Source organism: Martes martes (assembly GCF_963455335.1).
Source record: "Martes martes genome assembly, chromosome: 9".
NCBI classification, from domain to species: Eukaryota; Metazoa; Chordata; class Mammalia; order Carnivora; family Mustelidae; genus Martes; species Martes martes.
This window is the reverse complement of record NC_137896.1, coordinates 23,447,106-23,463,387: the sequence shown is the minus strand read 5'-3', so window position 1 is coordinate 23,463,387 and position 16,282 is coordinate 23,447,106. Positions and strand designations below refer to the sequence as shown.

Here is a 16,282-nt window from a genome sequence, read left to right as displayed (position 1 = left end):
ACAGGTCACAAAATGCAGTTTTGGAACCCAGCTCATTCCATTCACTCATCAATGAACAATCACTGAATGTTCTTGGTGCTGGGGATACAGTCCTGAGCAAGAGAGACCCGGGGCTGCCCTCACGGAACCCGCCATCTAGTAAGAGGACATGAGAAACAAGCGCATGAAAAAACACCCCCCTCAGAGCTTGGGGACGTCCAGGCCTCTGCTTCCTCATTGGTACCGGGAGAGGAGAATAAAAGTGCCTCCTTCAAAGGGCTGTTAAAAGGACTAAGTGAATTCCTTGTGATAAAAACAAGGGAAGAAGCTTATAGGGCCCTCAGGAGGGGGCAGCTGCGTCAACTGTGGTGCAGAGCCTCCTTACACAAACAGGTAAAGATCACCCAGATGTTTTATTAAAAGGAAAAAGTCCTATTCTTATCATGATGCCAATAATAAAACACACACAAATAAACCTGTTTTCCAGGAGCACACAAGTGCACACGAATGCACAGAGAAAGGTTCAGAAGGCCACACAAGCACATGATCCAGAAGATTAAAGGGATCATATGGGCCTGGCCCCTAGCAGGCACTCTGTAAACATGAGCCACTATTAATTATAATTTTAGGAAGAGATTTCCTCGTGTTCCCTATTTTTAAGATAAATGGGAGTGAGTGGGATGTTGGATCTTACTCTTAAAAAAGCTCAATTTAAACCACCTTACTTTTTTGTTTGTTTGTTAAAGTCGGCTCCACATCCAGCATGAAGCCCAACATGGGGCCTGAACTCACAACCCTAAGATCAAGACCTGAGCTGAGATCAATAGTCAGATGCTTAACCAACTGAGCCACCTACATGCCCCTCAACATATTACTTTTGGTTTATATGTAATCCTTGAAGACTATTTTTCTTCTGCTGGTCACTGACTCGCAGGAGAAAAGAGGTTTAAAAAAGGAAGAAGTTTCTTCTCCTTCCTTCCATTGATCAGTCTGAATGTTTCCCTGCGGATTTGCTCTGGCTATCTGAAGAGCAGGTCACTGGCGCTACTTTTCATAGCAACATACGGATAATAGCAACAGGACCCACACACGCCCAGTTCTTTCAACACCCAGGGGGGTTATCAAGCCTGGTTTTAAGAAAATTGCAACTCAGAGAAGTCACTTGCTGAAAGTCACACAGAGAGGAAGTAAAAAAGGACCTCAACTAACCAGTCTATACCAAACCCTCCTTCTCTCCAGCCTTTCAGGGCACATGCATGCACGTGTGCACACACACACACACACGCACACACCCATGGATGTTTTATTGTTGTCATTTCCTGGTTCCTGACTCTGAGGCACAATTATAATTAACAAATGATCCACGCCACAAGCTGCAAACTACTTAGTGGCCCTGGGGGGAAAGGATGGGGCGTAAGTCACTGGTTTACCTGCCAGAACGACTAAGACTTTATCAGTAGTTTGTCGTTTCACAGAGTGTGGCACTGACCGACTCAGACAGGGCAGGACTTAAAATCTGTGGATCAAGATGTTCTCCACGCTCAGTTCCGTGCTCACAGCGACAGACCAGGCTTCAGAGGCTTCCTGCAAATCCATGCTCATCTGGTCCCTAGGACAGCTCTGGTCTGTCCTGCCCACGGAGGGGAGAGGGAGTACTGGGGGACTTTAAGGTACTGTCCCAGCTAGAAGAGCTGAGAAAAGCCAGCCGTGGGACTGAAGACATGTCCCCAAATGCCACACATCGCCATGAGAGCACTGACTGCAGGTCAGATGGAGGCAGGGGCTGGCTTGATCTGGGGAGGACATTCTGCGGAGCCACAGAGACCAGGCTCTGACAGAACCCAGAGAAGGGTTAGGGAGAGAGCTGTGACCCACTAACCTCGGCCAGCGGGGGCAACTTGGCTCCCCACCTGCCCACCCCCAGACCTCTCATTCTCCAAGTCTGGAAGGCCCAGCTGCTCCTCCTTGCTCCCCAGGGCTTTCCCTGACCACTCACAACAGGAAAGGCCATCTCGTTCCCGCTAGATTCTTCCAGTGGTTACTCTACACACTGGGCCCTTCATCACGCCATGTTCTCCCTGGCCATCTCTGGTTCCTTCATTCATTCAGCAACTGTACAACTGCCCTATGCCAAGCACATAGCTGGTAGCTGGGGCCCCCGCAGTGGGAAGGACGGGCTGATCTCTGCTTGCATGAAGCGCCCAGGCTAGTGGGGGAGGCAGAGAAAGAAACAATATAAAGTTACAAACTAGGTTGAGTGCTAGGAGGGAAACAAACCGGCTAAGAAGGAGACAGGGGAGCAGGGGAACCTCATGGAAGGCCTTTTTAGGGAGGGGACACTTAACAGTTACTAAAATTCGAACTGTCTCATATTCGCACCCTGGCTCACAACTGCCTGAGGCAGGCGTGTCTAACCTCACGATGGGTGCTCTTCTGCCTCAGTCAACGCTCCGGGACAGTGACAGGACTCGAGTGACTGCTTTGGTGAGTAAGTGACCCCATGTGACATGTCCCTTCAGTAATCTGGCAGCAGCCACCACAGAGCCCAAACAAAGCCAGCAGTCCCAGAAAACATCTGACCCGACAAAGCTGTCTGACTCAAGAGTCCAGACATGAGGCGGCCGATGACACAGGTGTGTGATGTCTGCACCAGCTGACGGGCACTTGGGCCACATCTGGGAGGCTTGGAGGTTGATAGGACTTGTCTGAAGGGCGATGTGGCACTATCTGCCAAAATGCACAAGGCCATGTCCTCTGACCCAGTAAATCTCAGCACCAGGAGTCTGCCCTGAGAAAACGCTGGCCTGTATGTATGAGGTTACGCAGAGGGACAGTCAGAGCTCTTCCACTTATAGCAGAGCCACCAGAAGCAGCCTCGATGTCCATCAGCGGGGGCCTACCTAGTCAAATCAATCAAGTCCCTCCTGCCACAGGCTCTCAGAACCAGCAGCAAGGGGAGATCATCAAGGAAACACTGCAAGTCCCAGAGCAGTAGCCAAAGTAGGAGGCCATTTCTCCATCTATATGAGCAAGCTTGGGGTGCATGCATGCATACTGACAGCCATGGTAAATGCACAGACAACATCTGCAAAGACACCCCACATTGAACCCAGTCATGATGTCTGCCCTGGGGTGGGAAGAGACGGGGACCCTGGTAGCCCTTTTCATTCCGTACGCTTTTATGTTGTTTGATTTCTTTTCCTAGCAATAATGAATTCATTTATTACTTGTCTGATTAAAAGTATTTTAAAAAGAGATTAAAAGGTAAAAAGACAATGCCAAGGACTCAGCCTGGTTTTTCTCCACAACTCAGCCACCAACTAGCACACTCCATCTAGTTGGTCTTTCGTTCCCACCCCCCAGCCCTGTTTTCCAACAGCCCAGTCTCTCGTCCCTCCAACGGCCCCTGAGCACTTGCAAACGTCTCCCCTCCCATCAATGGAGACCCTTCCCTCACACAGGCAGCCACAGGGAAAGCAGCTGTTATCTGGCAAGTTCCAGGAATACCTCAGAATCACTGCAGCTCTATCCCTGACCCACACCTGGCACTCATGACCTGACGACAAGCTGTGGACCATTTCAGGGGAGCTTTTGCCAAACCCCGTAGGGGCCCACCGATGCCCTCACATGCCAGCCATCACTTTCCAAGGATAATTAAAGATATTTCAGCACGAAGGAAGGGTGAGAACAACTTTTTGGATTTCCTCGAGTATTAAGTTGAATCCTGCGCATTTCCGTTTCCACAGGACACAGGAGGAGCTGAGCGTCCACCACGAATAACCCGTGTGTGACAGATAGGATGGACCCTCTAGGACAGTCCCTCCCAGGGTACAGGGCCCCCCATCTCCCTTCCTGCTGTTCACAAACCAGGATAAATAGCCAGGCTGAACATTAATTGTCCAGAAAGGTCTGTGCAGGAAATACCAGACCCATCACTCACTGCGACAGCCCAAACTCCTCCCCTCTTCTTTCCCAGCAGCTAACCTTGGAGGCAAGGCTCTCCCTGGGGACCAGTCACTGGCATCATTAGTCTCTCCAGCTCGCCTGGCTTCCCATCCGGTCCATCAAGCACAGGAAATGCCTGGCTGTGCCAACAGCAATTGAAATGGTAAATGGTACAACTGATTCTCATAAGACCCCATATGGAATATGGAGCTGATCTAAGGGACTTCAGGGAAATTTGCTGGGCCACCTGCAGCAGAATCACTGTGGAAACTTATTAAAACACAAATTCCTGACCCTGTTTTCCGTATCTGTTGGCTCAACATTCTTGGGATGGGGATCAGGGAATCTGGTTGGTTGGTTGGTTTTTTTGGACAAAGCCACATAATTGTGATAGTCACAACCTAACTACAGGATTTAAATGTTAACAGGGCATCTGCACTCTTAACAACTTCCCCTTCACCCTGATGCTCAGAACCACTGCTCTGTGGCCCCCAGGGAGGAAGCCCCTGGGTCAGAGGGACATCAGAGCTCCTAGCTGGTACCTCTCCTTCTCTGACCCCTGCGGCCTCCTCACCCACCACTCCCAGCCCCACGATTTGTGCTCTGACTGACCCAACAGCTAGACCGAACTAGTTCTCATCTCCCTGCCTTTGCTCCTGCTGTCCCAGTCTGGAAAGTCTCTCCTCCTCCTCCTCCCCCTACCCCTCCGAGCCTACTCCCCCTACAGTGCCACACAGCTCAGGTGTGATTACAGGAAGAGGGTAGCCTCAGAAATGGAGACGTCCCTAAATTTGGTTCTTGACTTCTCCAACGACCTTGGGCAAGAGACAACCTATGTGAATGAGCCTAGGTTGCTGTTTGTAAAGTCGTGATAACACTATCTCACAGGTTTGCTGGGAGAATTCACGGCAGTGATGGCCCAATAAATGCTGGATGAATTCAGCTTTTCTACCACTTTTTATTTTATTTTTTTTTTTTTTTAGGATTTCAGTTATTTATTTGATAGAGAGCGAGAGACAGAGAGAGCATGCACACAAGCAGGGGGAGGGGCAGAGGGAGAGGGAGAAGCCGAGCAGGGAGCCTGACGACTGGGGGCTCCATCCCAGGACCCTGGGATCATGACCTGAGCTGAAGGCAGATGCTTAATCGAATGAGCTACCCAGGCGCCCCCTACTGCTCTCTTCTTTAATCTTCTCTACTGGACCAGGAGCTAATTCAGGGAAAGAAGGGTCCTCTCACTCATGTCCAAACGCCTAGTTTGCAGAACCCACGGCCTTTGTTGTATGTCTGAAGCTACAAAATGAATCCCCGTCCCCATGCAGCGCTGGACTCTTACCTGCCCAACGTTGAAGGTCAGCGTGATGGCATAAAAGAAATTAGAGTTGGCACTTCCTGCATAAATCCAGAGGTGCCACAGGACAGGGAAGAGCAGGGAGCAGACGATGATGATGCAGGTAAGGACAAAGATGTTTCTCAGGACTGCAAAGACAGATGGTCACAGTTAGCCCAATGCCGATTCTTCTTGGCATCCTTTCTTGGGGGGATGGCCCCACAGGACAGAGAGGCCCCACAGGACGGAGAGGCCCCACGCAGAGCCTGGTGTAGCTCAGAGGCAGAAATCCCGCCCCCACCCCCAGACTCAGAGGCTCCGGGGTGCCAAGAGGCAAGCTTCAGACCCTTAAGTCAATGGCTTCCCAGGCCCAAAGCTGGTAGGAAGTCCTAGGTTTGGTCTCTGCACCTTCCACTGTGGGCCTGGATGGCTAGAGTCGGTAAGTCTGAAGGTGTCTGGAGACCTCAAATGAGGCATTTCAGCGTGACAGTGCCCTCTACCCCCCCCCCGCCCCCCGCTCTGGGAGTCCAAGGGTAATTGCTTCGCTCCACGGAAGCAGGGTGCTGTCTGCCCATATGGGATCACAGACGAAACAGCAGCAGGATCGCATGGAGATGAGAGCACCTCCCCGACTCCCGGAGCGTCTCTATGGTGCCACAGCCCTGGGTCTTAGGAACACGTTTTTCCATTTTTCCTTAATTCATGTCTTAGGTTCCCTGCCGTTCTCATCAAACGTCCCTCACTTTTCCTTACATGATTTGAAAAACTCTTCTGACACCCTCTCTCTCTCACTTGGTCCCCCCACACCCCCACACTCCCAGAGGGATTACAGAATTCCCACCAGGGAGGAAGCTCTCTGAGAGGCCCCAGGGAGGACTGACCCTCCGTGGTACCGGCAGGCGCGTGCAGGTGGAGGGGAAGGAGCAGGGCAGCATGCCCAAACTTGGCCTTAGAAAGACAAAGACCTTGGTTAAAATCCTTGCTCTGACACCAAGCTTCTCTGAGCCTCAGTTTCCCCATCTCCAGAGTAGGGCTAAAACGCCTACCCTCAGGTGGCTTACAGAGATTAAACAAGATGTGCGGAAAACCCAGTGCAGATGTATTCCTGAGTATTTTCTATGGCTGTTGTAACAAATCACCACGACCTAAGTGGCTTAAACAGTACACAGCTGGGGTTGAGTTTGAGCTCCACGTTCAGTACAGAGATTATTAAAAAATTTTTTAAAAAGCCACTGTATAGTTTATCTTACAGTTCTGGAGGTCAGAAGTCCAAGATGGGTCTCACAGGCTAAATTCAAGGCACCCGCAGGGCCCTGGGCCCTCTGGAGGCTCCAGGGGAGAAGCCACCCGCGGGCCTGCGCAGCGAGGAGGGGCCGCCTGCATTCTAGCCTCATAACCCCATTCCCGCTTCACCCGGCAAGGCCAGAGTCAGTCCTTCCTCTGCCACAGCACGCTGACCTCTTTTGCTTCCCTCTTCCACTTTTTTTTTTTTTTTTTGAAAATAGACTTTAGTTTTTGGAGCAGTTTTAGGTTCACAGCAAAATTGTGGAAGAGATCCCCACGTGCCCCCTGCCTCCAAGCCCTTCTACTTTTTAAGGGCCCTTGTGGATTACACGGGCCTCCCTGCAGATAAGCCTCCAGGCTAATCTCCCTAAGGATCTGAACATCCTTAACTTTAAATCCTTTTGCCACATAAAGTAATATATTCACAGGTTCTGGGGATGATGTGGACATCTTTGTGGGGAGGGGAGCATTAATCTGCCTGTTGCGCTGGGCTTCCCCCCTTTTAACTCATTAAGGGGAATCTAACACTAGGATTATACGCTATGTTTATCTTTTTCTTTACACATTATTGTATTTTTAAAGAAACTAGTAAGTGTTACTTAAACTAATGAAAAGAATGCCTTTAAAACAAACAAACAAAAACTTACCAATGGATCTGTATCCCAGCAGGCACTTAATGAACAGAAGTTCCCTTCCCCTCTCTGATCCTGACCTTCAGGAAATCCCTTCTTCCAAATCAGAGTTTGGGGAGATTTCAGAGATGGGGAACCTCCCAGAACATTTCGGTTGTTTGTCTTGGTTGTACAGACACTTGCTATACCAGGGGTTCATGCATCAGAAGGGGGACTGGATTACACATGCAAGGCTCAATTCTGGCTGCAAAATAAGATCACGGGGGAGCCCCACCTGGTCTGAGTCAATCAGAGTCTCTAGGGGTGGGGCCTGGGCATCCATAGTCCTTTGTAACAGCTTCCCTGGTGATTCCAATATGCAGCCAAGGCTTCAAACCACGGGATTACAGCTGCAGACCCTTGGCAAATAAGAGGCCCAGACCAGTCTGCAACAGAGATTTCACTGGTCTGTGTCATGGTGATGATAACCAGAACTAAGTAGTTCAGAGTTCTTATTAAAGGTGAATGTTTCGAACTCAAGATTCATGAGAAGTGACAGGTATCTCTTTGTTGCTGGTTGTTGTTGTTGTGGAAAAAGTCCTTTCTTTTGTGAAATGGGGATGAACGGCTGGCAGTTGACTATTTTAATGTCTTCAGCAAAATAAGAAGTTGGCAACTCTGTCACCAGAGTTTTTAAAAAAGTATTAGTGGTCTGTGAACTCCCACAATTTGGAAACACTGGTCTGGAGGGCTTGTGGGGTCCTCTTTTCTGCCCTGAAATTTCCATGATTCTGGGTTTTCAAAGCTGAGAGGGTAAAGCCCTGACTCAAGCCTTCCTGAGACTTATTTGCTCCCAGAACGGGAAGTCTGGGAAAACGGATACTTGCATTGAGAATTACTATTAGTAAACGTTACAACCTCAAGAAAGGAGAACAAACCTTTTTGCCATTCCTCCTCTCCCACATCACTATGTACAGTTCTTAGTGGTTCTTTCTTTCTTTATTTATTTATTTATTTATTTTAGGGGAGAGGGCTAAGAGGCAGGGAGAGGTTTTTTGTTTTTTGGTTTTTTTTTTTTTTTTACGATTTTATTTATTTGACAGAGAGTACACAAGCAGGCTGAGGGAGAGGAAAAAGGCCCCCTGCAGAGCAGAGAGCCCAGGGCTCCATCCTAGGATCCCAGGATCAAGCCACGAGCTGAAGGCAGATGCTTAGCCAACTGAGCCACCCAAGTGTCCTGACAGAGAGTCTTAAGCAGACTCCGTTATGAGTGTGGAGCCCAAGGCAGGGCTCGATCCCACGACCCTGAGATCACAACTTGAGCTGCAACCCAGAGTCAGATGCCCCTTTCATCGGTTCTTTCTGACCCCCTGGAAATTAGTTTGCTGAAAATGATATACATTATTCCTCAAACAAAACTTCTGTGGCCTGACAGCCCAGGGAGGTCATTGTTCCTTGCCTCTAGCCACTCTGGATTTCAGACAGGGCGACGAGAAGGTGACAAAGTGCACAAAGTCTGGGAGAGGCTCCCATGCAGCTCCTGGCTGCAATTACGGACAGCTGCAAAGATACATTCCCATGTGCCTGGAGGAACTGTCACCAGCATCCAGCTGGCTTCTGCCCTGTGGTGACCTTTGCAGGAACAGGGAGCTGCTACTCACTCTTGCTGGCTGACAGGCCAGAGGATTAAAGCCATACGCCAGAGCACACGGTGCTGGGGGCCTGGGGCACAGGACAGCTTGTTCCAGGCACCAGGTGTCAGAGATGACCAGGGCCTAATGAGACGGAAGGCTCATCCTTCATTGGACTTATGGGGTCAGATGGAATCTGAGTCCTCACCACACTTGCAGGGTGGCTTATCCAGTCTCTGCCTCTGTTACTGGCAAACTGAAACTTCAGGCAAGTCCCCTTCCCTCTCTGAGCCTCAGGCGTTCAGGAATAAAATTCTAGGGGTCACTGGGTTAAGCGGCTGCCTTCGGGGTCAGATGGAATCTGAGTCCTCACCACACTTGCAGGGTGGCTTATCCAGTCTCTGCCTCTGTTACTGGCAAACTGAAACTTCAGGCAAGTCCCCTTCCCTCTCTGAGCCTCAGGCGTTCAGGAATAAAATTCTAGGGGTCACTGGGTTAAGCGGCTGCCTTCGGCTCAGGTCATGATCTTAGGGTCCTGGGATGGAGCCCCATGTCAGACTCAGCAGGGAGTCTGCTTCTCCGTCTCCCTCTCCCTACCACGCACCACTGCTCCCCTGCTAGTGCTCACTCATTCTCTCTCCTCTCTCAAATAAATAAATAAGTAAATAAAATCTTCTAACAAAAAAAATTCCACTTGAAGAATCCAATCCCACTGGGAGGAGCACAGAAGGGACCTGGGAGCTTCAAAGGTGCTTATTGTATTATTATTCTCTAGATTTGTACGTTTTTTTATCCATATTCTTTTATCTTTATGCAAAAGTTAATAAAAACCAAACAAAACACACACACACACATACACGCAGGGTTTGGTAACCGGCTCTTTGAGCCGGACCATTGCAGGCCAGCATGCGCTCTGCCAGCAGGCTGCTCCCTGACACCACGATTGTGTGTCTGAATGACTCATCCTGGCCCCAAGCACCAGAGTCCCAGCCTCTGGGGCCTCCATTCAGGGCAGGGCCCACACACCTCTTCTCCTCCCCACTGGCTGGGATAGGAAAACAAAAAGGTGTATGTGTGAGCAGGCATGTTAGCACTGGCAACTAATGTTTAAACTGAATTTTAACCACACTGCAAGTCTGAATATATCCAGCCTAGACTTACAGACTTCTCCGAGTCTCCACACACAGGTCCAGAGGACTCGGGTGGCAGTGCTCCTGGCTGAATGCAAGGCGCATGGCCGTCCTGCCCCACACAGGTACCCTGAGCACAAGTTTTCCCTGCCACATGAGCCAGCCATCAAGGGGGGCAGCCAGCGCTCTGTGCAGGACCTTCTATCAAGCTGAACTGTAGACTGCTTGCCCAACCAGCGAGCTACAGCAGTGATTAGATCATCTAGGTTTCTAGAAACCTCATCCTTATTTTCTCTGCCTCAACCCCGAGGGGCATAAAATAGCTTATTTCAAGCTTTGAAAAAATATGTTTATGCCAATGACTCGGAATGACTCTGACTACTTAGCTCGAAGCTTTGATCATGGAACTACGCGGGGGGGCCCCTGCATGATTATTACCGGAGATAACTGGAGTGCTCTGCACATATATCCTTTCTCAAACTTAAAACACCCATGGAAGATATTCTCCCTATCTGACAAATAAAAAAAAAACCAAGAGACTCAGAAAGGTTAGGTGATTTTCCTAAAAACAGATAGCTAGTAATGCGAAAGCCGGGATCCAGATTCAAGTCTTTCTGGCTCCAGGCTGTGTTCAGGAATAAGGGATGAAGGATTAACCAAGAGCAAGAAGTGTCCCGTGTGGGGCAGACAGCTAAGAAAACAAGGACTCTACTTTTGGGGAAAGAGGACCAATGTACCCAAGACCCACCCTGTCACAATCTGGGGCATGTTGACATGTTTGGTGGCCTCATGACTTGTCACTGGCCACTCTGCTGAGGGGCACCAGGCTGACTCTGAGCCCGCTGGACTGGATGATTCTTATCTGTGCAATGAGGATGTCACAGGCAGAAGATGCCACTTCCTTCTCCCGGTCAGTCCAGACCGGTCACCGCCCCACAGATCACCACCTGCAAGGGCAGCCCAGGCTTAGCCCGCCCACTCTGCTGTTTACCTTCGCTCAGAGGCCCTGACTTACAGGTAGGTTTCTTTCTAGCAGTTGGTTGGTTTCACTTCCTGGTTGACACCGAGACAGCCCCAAATAACAAGGAAGATTTACTTCCTCTGAAGCCAGCCCTCCCCAAGTTCATTCTTGACATCTTGCTGTGTACCCACTACAGGCAAGGAAAATCCCACAGCTCCCCTCCCATTTTAGTTTAGAGAATCAAGTGGTGTTGGGCCACTGATACTGCTTCTTTATTAGGGAGGCTTAAAAACCCATCCAGAAACACTTGCTGAGTTGTGTGGGTCAGGTCTGATCCCAGGGGGCTGGGGACAGAGAGTAGAGTGAATCATAAGCCTACCCTCAGGAAGCTCATTACACTGAAAAGAACCCTCACAGAGGTCTAAGAATCCAGCTGAGGGGGGCACCTGGGTGGCTCAGTCATTAAGTGTCTGCCTTTGGCTCAGGTCATGATCCCAGGGTCCTGGGATCGAGCCCTGCATCAGGTTCCCTGCTCAGCGGGAAGCCAGCTTCTCCCTCTCCCACTTCCCCCTGCCTGTGCTCCCCCTCTCACTGTGTCTCTCTCTGTTAAATAAATAAATAAAATCTTAAAAAAAAAAAAAAAAGAGTCCAAATGAGGAAAATACTTGGGGTCTAGGAAGCAGGAGTAGCTCACTGCACACCCTCTCTGGGGGAGGGGATGGTTAGAGCCAAACAGGTCTTCAGAGCAGGCAGATGGGTAGTGTTGCCATCTGTCTTCTGTGGACGTTTAGATGCGGTGCTGGGAAATGGTTCAAAGCCCAAGATTTAGTGTTCCACTATCCAATACAGTAGCTACCAGCCATGTGTGACTTCTTAAATTTAAATAAATTTCAATTAAAAATTGAGTTTCTGAGTCATACCAGTGGCTGTTCTATTGGACTGTGCAGACACAGGACGTTTCCATCATCACAGAAAGTCCTACTGGACAGGACTAGCTAGAGGCTCATAGTCAGCCCTTCCGCTTACCTATCACGTAACCTTGAACAAGTGACGATATTTTCCCACCAAGGCTGGTGTGAAGATAAACTGACCTAATGCACGTTACACTCTTAGAACCACAGTGGCCAGCTGGGTACCGAGTAAGTGCTCAAAAAATGGTGGTTATTTTGGGGTGCCTGGCTGGCTCAGTCAGTTAAATATCAGACTCCTGGATTCAGCTCTTCCGCTCAAATCATGATCTTACAGGTTGTGGGATAGAGCCCCCCAGTCTTTGACAGGCTCTGTACTCAGCAAGGAGTCTGCTTAAGATTCTCGCCCTCTGCCCCTCCCCCCGACTCTCTCACTCTCTCTCAAATTAATATTTTTAGAAATAAAATAAGCAGCATTTTAAAAAGGATTTATTTATTTGAGAGAGGCTCCTGGGTGGCTCAGTGGGTTAAAACCTCTGCCTTCAGCTCAGGTCATGATCTCAGGGTCCTGGGATAGAGCCCCGCATTGCGCTCTCTGCTCAGCGGGGAGTTTGCTTCCTCCACTCTCTCTCTCTGCCTGCCTGTCTGCCTACTTGTGATCTCTAATAAATAAAATCTTTAAAAAAAATTTAAAAAAAGGATTTATTTATTTGAGAGAGAGAGAGTGAGCATGAGTGAGCACGAGCAGAGGGTCGAGGGGCAGAGGGAGAGAAGCAGACTCCCTGCTGAGCAGGGAGCTGACCTGGCCGATCCCAGGACCTGGAGATCATGACCTGAGCTGAAAGCAGCTGCTAGCTAACTGAGCCACTCAGGCGCCCCCGGAAATGCCGCTTACTATTATTACCAACACTAGTCTATCGTACCTAGCAGGCAAACACTCAGGTCACTGTCTCTCTCCCGGTGCTGCTAGCACAGCAGATGCTAAGCAAATACCTATCAATTTCTTTTTCCCTGGCCGTTTCATCCAGGGACCAGGCTGACACAAATCTGCCACCAGAGGTTTGGAGGTGGGAGTACTCACATCTGTAGAGATGGTTCCACACAGGGAAGAAGGCCATGTAGAGGGCCACGTCCCCCACCGTTGGGTAGGACTTGAAGATGGAGATGATAGCAATCTGGATGAACATGAAGAAGATAGGGTGCTCCCTGGGGTGGGGCAGGGCGGCAGAGAGAGAGGGAGAGATCAGTCAGGGACCAGGTACCCCAGGGACTGATAACCCCATCCCTTGAACCCAAAAATACTCTCCAGGGAACTTTAGGCTGGGGCTGGCTCTGCTGCCCCATAAGACATGGGGGCCAGACTGAGTAGTACAGCAGAAAACCATGGGGACCCAGAGATGTCCAGAGGTGGGGGTGATGAGGGCCCAGCAAACACTAGAGAAACAGCCCATCATCCTCCAACCCCCATCCCAGCTCCGGGCCTTCCCCCAGGAGCCACTGAGGAAGAAAACAAATGAAGTCAGCTTCATTACTGGGCTCTAATGGCTGCTTGTCAGAGTCATCCAGCAGCCTCCCTCGCCAGAGGCTTCTCTGACAACCAGACCCAGGGCAGGATGTGCCTCCTTGCTGACGCTCTTCTCTGACAGTACGGTCAGTCTAGTCTCCAGACCCTTAGCTATGAAGAACTCCCTTCCAGAAAGAGAACTGATTGCTGCGGGCAGCTTTTCAGCCCTTAGGTGCCGGAAGATCTTATTACCTTAAACTAACAAAAATGGCTACCATTTCCTAAACCCTCACTCTGCCAAGTTCTGTCCCGGGGGCCCTTCCCTTGTGCTATCACGTGTGATCCCTACTATGCATCAGCTACTCCTCGAAGCAGGCAGTACCGTCACCCACACTTGGCAGATGAGGAAACAGAAGTTCTGAGAAGGTAGGGGAGATAGTAAGCAGTGGGGTTGTTTATCTCTTGAACTCTTAAGCATCACCAGTACTGTTCTCCTGAGTGCCCAGCCGATCACAGCTCTTGACAGGAAGGGTGGGGACAGAGCTCCATCTCCAATGTTCCTCCGAGAGCTGACCAAGTGCTAAAAGGAAGCCAAGAGAAGAGGCAAGATCTACACCCTCCTCAGCTGTACCTAAACAACCTGCATATGGCCTGCTCCTGCACAGTACCTGGGTACCCAGCTCATTTAGGTTTTCTTCAGAGATTAATGGTATTCTTGTCTTGCAGGTCAAAGGTCAGGGTGACTCAGTGGGTGTCAGTCTGAGATGTGGAGACAAACATGTACACACCCTAAACACTTGAGCAGTTTTACATAGCAAATGCTTCAGACTCAGCTTGGCAAAGTTTCACAGTCGGTAGGCTCTAGAAGGGTCCAGCTAGCTCAATGAGCATCTTCCTAAAGATAAGCCAAATCACTGGCTATGGACTTTTTAGATAGCTGGTAAGAAAGAACTGCAACATTTCTATGAAAGGGCCTGTGAAAATACAGTGACAAGAAATATGGAGACCCAAACCTCCTGCAGGATTGTCTGGAGAGAGGTGGCCCAAAGGGCTCTGCTCCCACAAGGCTGGCACTGGAAGCAACTACCACAGGGGGCTGGAGAGTAAGTGGAGCTTCCGATCCAGGCTCAGGAGGGCGACAACAGGGGAGGTCACTTCATACCCTCTGTCTGTCCCTATACCCTTGAAGCCCTGGCCAGGGGCAGGTTGGGGTGGGGGTCACATGCCAGTGGTGCGGTTGTCTACCCAGGAGCCACCTGTGGCCTTTCCCATGCAGATAATGAAACGGGCTACACAGAGTGAGGAGAAGTGTTCCAGGCTCCTTGCTTCTCTCAGCCCAGAGGCTAGGCCTGACCAAAACTAAGGCAGGGACGGGGGACAACAGACGGCTGGAGAGCTTGGCTCGGCAGGGCTGCCAGAGTTCTGGAAACTGCAAGGCCAAGGAAGGTTTTCTGTCAGATGCTAGGCCAAGGCTATGTTACGGGAAGGAGGCAAGAGCTCTGAGCTTTTATAAACTGGGAGCCATGTGCGTTGGTACACTGGCCAAGAAGACTGGCAGGAAGGTTAGAACAGAGAACTCAGGCTCTTGAACTCTAAACCAAATTCCCTTCCAGGTTTCCTGGACCAGGAGCCAAGGACGACTGCCCCCACTGCGATCAGAATGTGAGGGGCTCTTCAGGCACCCAGGACCATCATCTGGACCATGTGTCAGTGCCTGTCTTCCCTTCTCTGAAGCCAGGAAAATAGAGCAATTTCCAGATGCTAAGTGATCTCTCTCAGGAGTTTGGCATGGTGCACGGGGATGAGTATAGATTTTGGAGATAAATTTGAATCCCAGCTCCACTACTTACTAGCTGTGTGACTCTGGGAAAATTGTTCCACTTCTCTGAATGTCCATTTCTCAACTATAAAATGGAAGTGATGATAATAAAATGATGCTTACTTCCAAGAAATGCTGGAAGGGTGAGGTATGAACACTTTTCAGAAAGCCTAAAAAGGGGGCACCTGGGTGGCTTAGTTGCTTGGGCCGCTGCCTTCAGCTTGGGTCGTGCTCCCAGGGTCCTGGGATGGAGCCCCGCATTGGGCTTCCTGCTCAGCGGAGAGCCTGCTTCTCTCTCTCCCTCCTCCTGCTGCTCTTGTACTTGTACTCTTTATTTACTTGTACTCTTTATCTCTGTGTCAAATAAATAAAAACCTTCAAAAAAAAAAAAAAAGCCTAAAAAGGGCTGGGCTGGAGCCAGGCTCAATACATGTTAGCTTTCTTACACTACAGAAGAGAGCTCCACAGACAAGCCTTTTGAAGGAAATTGATCAGAAGATTAAACACAGCTGCAGGTAATACATCCTGAGTCCCCACTGTCACTGGGATACCGATGGAGGACACCCAACAAGATCCATGTTTTCCAAAGACACCTTCCAACACCAAATCCTTCCTCTTATCCAAAATAAGGAGTGGCTCAGTAGCACGTGGGCTCAGAGTGAAGCCCAGGGAAACACCAGGGTGCTACGAAGCATCCTTCCTGCAGCCTGCGCTCGTGTGTGGCTCTACTGCTGACTATGGCTACGGGAACCAGGGCCCATTAAGGTCAGGGCCCCCTGGGCAGAGATGGCATAAACCTGACAGCAGATGCTCCCAGTTAGAAAGGCACCTGGTAAGACTACCAATGGCTCGTGGACAAAGAAGCAGCACGTCCAACCACTTACTTTAGCTTTATGGCTAAGGGGATGGTGTAGAAGAAGACGTTGATCTGAAACACACATACAAAGAAGAGGCTGAAGTGCTCAAACATCTCCGCAAAGAAGTACCAAAAAAGACCAATGTTTGGAGTGAGATCTGGAACAGAAAGTCTAGAATGAAGAAAACAAAGGGAGAGAAAAAAAGAGCCAAATTGTAAACAGTTTGCTTTGACCTGGTCTTCTCCTAAAGATTTTGGTCACCACTGGGCAGCTAAGGATGAACTCTGTCCCCACTGAGATCAGGATGTGAGGGGCTCTTCAGG

The 16,282-nt window shown here is 49.8% G+C and overlaps 1 protein-coding gene across 2 annotated transcripts in view; it reads right to left on the bottom strand.

Annotated features, from left to right (window-relative positions):
- Positions 1-16,282, bottom strand: part of PIGU (phosphatidylinositol glycan anchor biosynthesis class U) — a 90,459-nt gene that overhangs the window by 7,934 nt on the left and 66,243 nt on the right. For both annotated transcript variants that reach the window (XM_080814123.1, XM_080814124.1), the window contains exons 9-11: positions 15,987-16,130; positions 12,861-12,985; positions 5,261-5,403 (exon numbers count right to left, since the gene is read on the bottom strand). In XM_080814123.1, coding sequence (XP_080670249.1) covers positions 5,261-5,403; positions 12,861-12,985; positions 15,987-16,130 — 412 coding nt within the window. The remainder of the gene's footprint in view (positions 1-5,260; positions 5,404-12,860; positions 12,986-15,986; positions 16,131-16,282) is intronic.